Below are 4,238 nucleotides of genomic sequence, written 5' to 3'. Positions count from 1 at the left end.
CCGCACTCTCCTGCACTCTCCCGCTCTCCAGCACTCTCCCGCACTCTCCTGCACTTTCCCGCACTCCCCCACTCGCTGTCTGTCCCCATTACAGTGTCTCCCTCGACCACAGTCCACTCCTTTCTCTGTCTCTGTCTCTTTCTCTGGGCTCCATACCCACCTCGTAATAACTTCCTCCTACTCACAAGTTCATAAGAGATAGAAGCAGGAGGAGGCCATTCGGCCTGTTGAGCCTGTTCTGCCATTCAATAAGATCATGGCTGATCTATCTGTGGTCTCAGCTCCTTCCACCTGCATTATCGCCGCCCTTAATCCCTCTACCCAATGCAAAAATCTATCCAACTGTCTCTTCTATATTTTAATGAAATCACCTCCTTGGGCAGAGAGTTCCATAGATTCACCAGTCTCTGGGAAAAGCAGTTCCTTCCCATTTCTGTCCTAAATCTTACTCCCCGTTAATCTTGTCTCCTCGACCTGGTCTCTCCCACCACTGGAAGCAACTTGCCTGCTTTTGTCTTATTGATCCCTTTCATAATTTTACACGTTTCTATAAGATCTCCCTCTCATTCTGCTAAGTTCTAGCGAGCGAAGTCCCAGGCAGCTTGTCCTGCCCTTGTAGGGTAACCCCCCAAATCTCCTGAATCAGCCTGGTGAACATCCTCTGCACCACCTCCAGAGCCGGAGTATCCTTCCTCGATACTTCTGCGCATATGCCACTTCTTCCCGACTCCGTGTCAGTTCGGAAGAAGGGTCACCGAACCCGGGAAGCGTTAACCCCGCTTCCTGCCCCTGGGCAGATGCCGCCAGGGCCCTGCTGAGTTTCTCCGCCCCTCTTCTCTTTTCCGACCTCCAGCGTCCGCCAATATTGTCAGAGCTGCACCCTCCCCACCGCCCCCCACCATCCGGGGCAAGTGGGGAGTATTCCATCCCACTCCTGACTTGTGCCTTGTCGATGGTGGGACAGGCTTTGTGGGGGAGGCAGGAAGGGAGTTACTTGCTGCAGGATTCCCAGCCCCTTGTGTTTATAAGGGTCGGTCCATTTGTTCAAAGCAAACCCCATGAAGTCGGAAGGACAGGAATGTCGCTAAACGGCTCAGAGAGTGAGCATTCAGGAGGATACTGTGTGGCCGATGGAGGGGAACATGGATCTTTTCGTGTCTGAATTCTTTTCATCTCTGTTTTTTTTTTGCACTCAGTGTGTTTTTGTCTGGTTTCCTTAGAATGTCACAGTGCCCCCGGAATTGGATGATGCCCTCGACAGTAAGTATCCAATCGGGAAACCCCTGCTGAAAACACGCCCCACCTCCTCCCCCAACCACCGCCCCCACTTCCCAGCTCACCGCCTCTCAACGATGGGTGGGAGAGGAGGGCTCGTGGCACCGGACGGAGGTCGTTCGGCCCTTCTGCGGAGGGAGACGGGGGGATAGCAGCCCTTCCGACTTGCTCGGCCCTGGCAACGTCGGATGTGGCCCGCCTTTCGGAGCGGCCGGTAGGGTCTGGGGCACACGCCAAGGCCGGTGCCCATGTCCCTTGGGTTGGGGGGGGGGGGGGTTGGCATTCTTAATCCAGGCGAGGCAGCTCAGCTTCTCGTTGTTGGTTTGGGGGTGGTCTTGTTGGGGGAGGGAGGGAGGGAGTGTCGTGAGCGAGAATTTTCTGTATGTTTCCCGACGATCCTCCTAAATGTCCCCCTTGAATATATCTAACGGATATAGAGTGGTAGAGAGTCCCACAGCTCTCTGAGAAAATAAGTTCATCCTCAACTTGGTCCCAAATTACTCCCCCACCCCCCCCCCCCAAATTCTACTTGGACTGTGACCCCTAGTTCTGGATACTCCCCCCAACATCGGGAGGATTTTTTTTCCAGCCCAGTCCCATCAGGATTTTATACGTTTCTGTGCAATCCCACCCCTCTCATTCTTCTGCATTCCAGCGAGGGGAGGTGACGGCCTAGTGGTATTATCGCTGGACTGTTAACCCAGAGACTCCGATAACGTTCTGGGTTCGAATCCCGCCACGGCACAGCTGGTGGAATTTGAATTTGGTAAAAATATCTGGAACTAAGAATCTAATGACAACCATGAATCCCTTACAGATTGTCAGGGAGAAACCCCATCTGGTTCACTCATGTCCTTTAGGGAAGGAAAGTGCCATCCTTACCTGGTCTGGGCCTACATGTGACTCCAGACCCACACAGCAATGTGGTTGACTTATAACTGCCCTTTCTGGGCAATAACCCTGGGCCTACCCAGCGACGCCCTCATCCCGTGAAAGAATAAAGAAGATAAAAGTACAAACCCAGTCAATCCCGTCTCCAAATGTCAGTCCTGCCATCCTGGACTCCCTCAATAGCAAGGGTGTCCTTCCATTGACTATGAGACCAAAGCTGCACCGTCTACTCAAGGCAAGTCCTTCACCAAGGCCGTGGTCAGCTCTGAGTGACGCGAGCCGTCAGCCCCCGGTAGGTCCAACCCCCTCTCCGTTGCTGGGTTTTAAGCTTCAACAACGCCGCTCCTCACTGGACGCCTCATCTCACCTCACCTCCTGCTTTCCATTTCTTTGAGCGATGACCCGCCCGGTCGACCAGAGGCCGCCGCCCATCCGCCATTCCGCTGACGCATCGCCACCGGCGAGACAAAACGGAGTCGCACCGGGTGAGAAATTTGACGTCGCGAGCTCGCCTTTACCCCGCAACGAGAGGCCCGCTTGTCGGAGGTGTGGCGATGCTGTGGTTTCTTGAAGAGGTGTCTTTTGTCCTGGTTTTGTCGCTTGAAGCTAGGGTTTTAGGACCCCGTTGGCTAGTGAAGACCCATAAAGTAGACAGCCTTTGTGGAGTGGGGAGGTCTTTCTACAAAAGTTGAAATAATACAAGCAGCCTGGCTGGGTGTTGCCAGCTCTCTCAGAGCCAGGGTTTCTAGTTCTTTCTTAGAAACTAAGTTCAGCTTTAAGCAGTTGCTGTTGGAGTGTTACAGAAGTGGAGGCCATCTTTTTCCCTCTCTGGGTTATAGCCAGACGCTGGGGTTTCTCTCCACTACTGTGAGACGAATCTATTTCCTGAACCTGCCACGGGATTGTGTTTATGGGCTATTGGAACTGTTAATTAGTTACCGTACCTATTACTCAGTGAAAATTTTCCAATAGAGTTCAGTGTTCCGAGTTCTTTCGTTGTATTTTAACTATAATTGTGGTTAACTGTGGGTAGCTTGACCGTCGCATCTGGTGCAGACACTTGGATTTAAAATAAGAAAAAAGTTTGGGTTCCAGGCGACCCACTGAAAAATATTTTGACGGGGTTCGGGTCCAGTCTCAAACAAATGCAATCCAGCAACTGAGCAACCCTGGGTCGAACAGTGCCAAGTGCGCCAGAGGGCAGGGCACTCGCTTGTTGAAGGTCATCAGCCATGTTCCGAGCCGTGTTCCCCCTCCGCCACCCCATTCTCTACATGTTCAAGTCCTGTGCGTTTCATCAAATTATTCAGGGATTTTCAAAGCGGTGAGCAGAAATAGAATGGACAGCGCCAAAAGGTGGCAGTGCCAGCCCCTTTTGAAGAGTAGTCCAGTTAATTCCACAGCCCCCGCTAAGATGCCCACAGTTCTATCTTCTCTAAATGCGCGAGGGGGCTAGAACTGGACCTGTTCCTGTCTCTATCAGCCCCGAATTCGAGTTGTTTTGTCAATTGCATTGTGAATGCGAACACGGGTTGAATTCAATGTGGCAACTTGTCCCCATATCACCTCACAGCGGGTTTCGAGAGAATTTTTGATCGATGACTGTGAGCCCCGGATTTCAGGAGTGTCTTAAGGGAGGGAAGCCAGACTGGAGAGGTGCATAGCCACATGGCATGCGAGGGAGGACAAGGGTTTGAAGATCAGAATGAGACTTTTAAAATCAAGATGTCAGGCGCCCGTTAACTTGACTTTGAAAATCAAGAGCTTTATGCCGATTTGCTTTTTTAGGTTTTGCAGCTGCAGCAATCTTCATCGCCATTCTCCTGGGGTTATACACCATTCTGTGGAAATGCATGAGCTCCGAAGTGAGAAGGTGAGAGCCCTGTGAGCTCCCTGAATCGAACGTCAGCACTTCAGGGTGTACGCATACCAACCCACACAGGGACAGACAGACAGACAGGCTCGCCCACTCCGGCACGGACACCCGCACGGACACCTGCGCTGACTCACACACTCGCTCCCACACTGACTCACACACTCGCTCCCGCACTGACTCACACACTCGCTCCCGC

The 4,238-nt window shown here is 52.5% G+C and overlaps 1 protein-coding gene across 2 annotated transcripts in view; it reads left to right on the top strand.

Annotated features, from left to right (window-relative positions):
* Positions 1-4,238, top strand: part of sb:cb288 — a 22,964-nt gene that overhangs the window by 16,249 nt on the left and 2,477 nt on the right. The window contains exons 2-4 of one of the 2 annotated variants that reach the window (XM_048618725.1): positions 1,221-1,260; positions 2,562-2,651; positions 3,955-4,039. In XM_048618725.1, the coding sequence (XP_048474682.1) occupies positions 1,221-1,260; positions 2,562-2,651; positions 3,955-4,039 (215 nt within the window). Of the gene's footprint in view, positions 1-1,220; positions 1,261-2,561; positions 2,713-3,954; positions 4,040-4,238 lie in introns of both variants that reach the window. The other variant, XM_048618724.1, reaches the window with a different exon arrangement.

Source organism: Rhincodon typus, chromosome 40 (genome assembly GCF_021869965.1).
Source record: "Rhincodon typus isolate 14 chromosome 40, sRhiTyp1.1, whole genome shotgun sequence".
Lineage (NCBI taxonomy): Eukaryota > Metazoa > Chordata > Chondrichthyes > Orectolobiformes > Rhincodontidae > Rhincodon > Rhincodon typus.
Note: the sequence above shows the minus strand (reverse complement) of the source record. Positions and strands in the feature narration are given on the sequence as shown.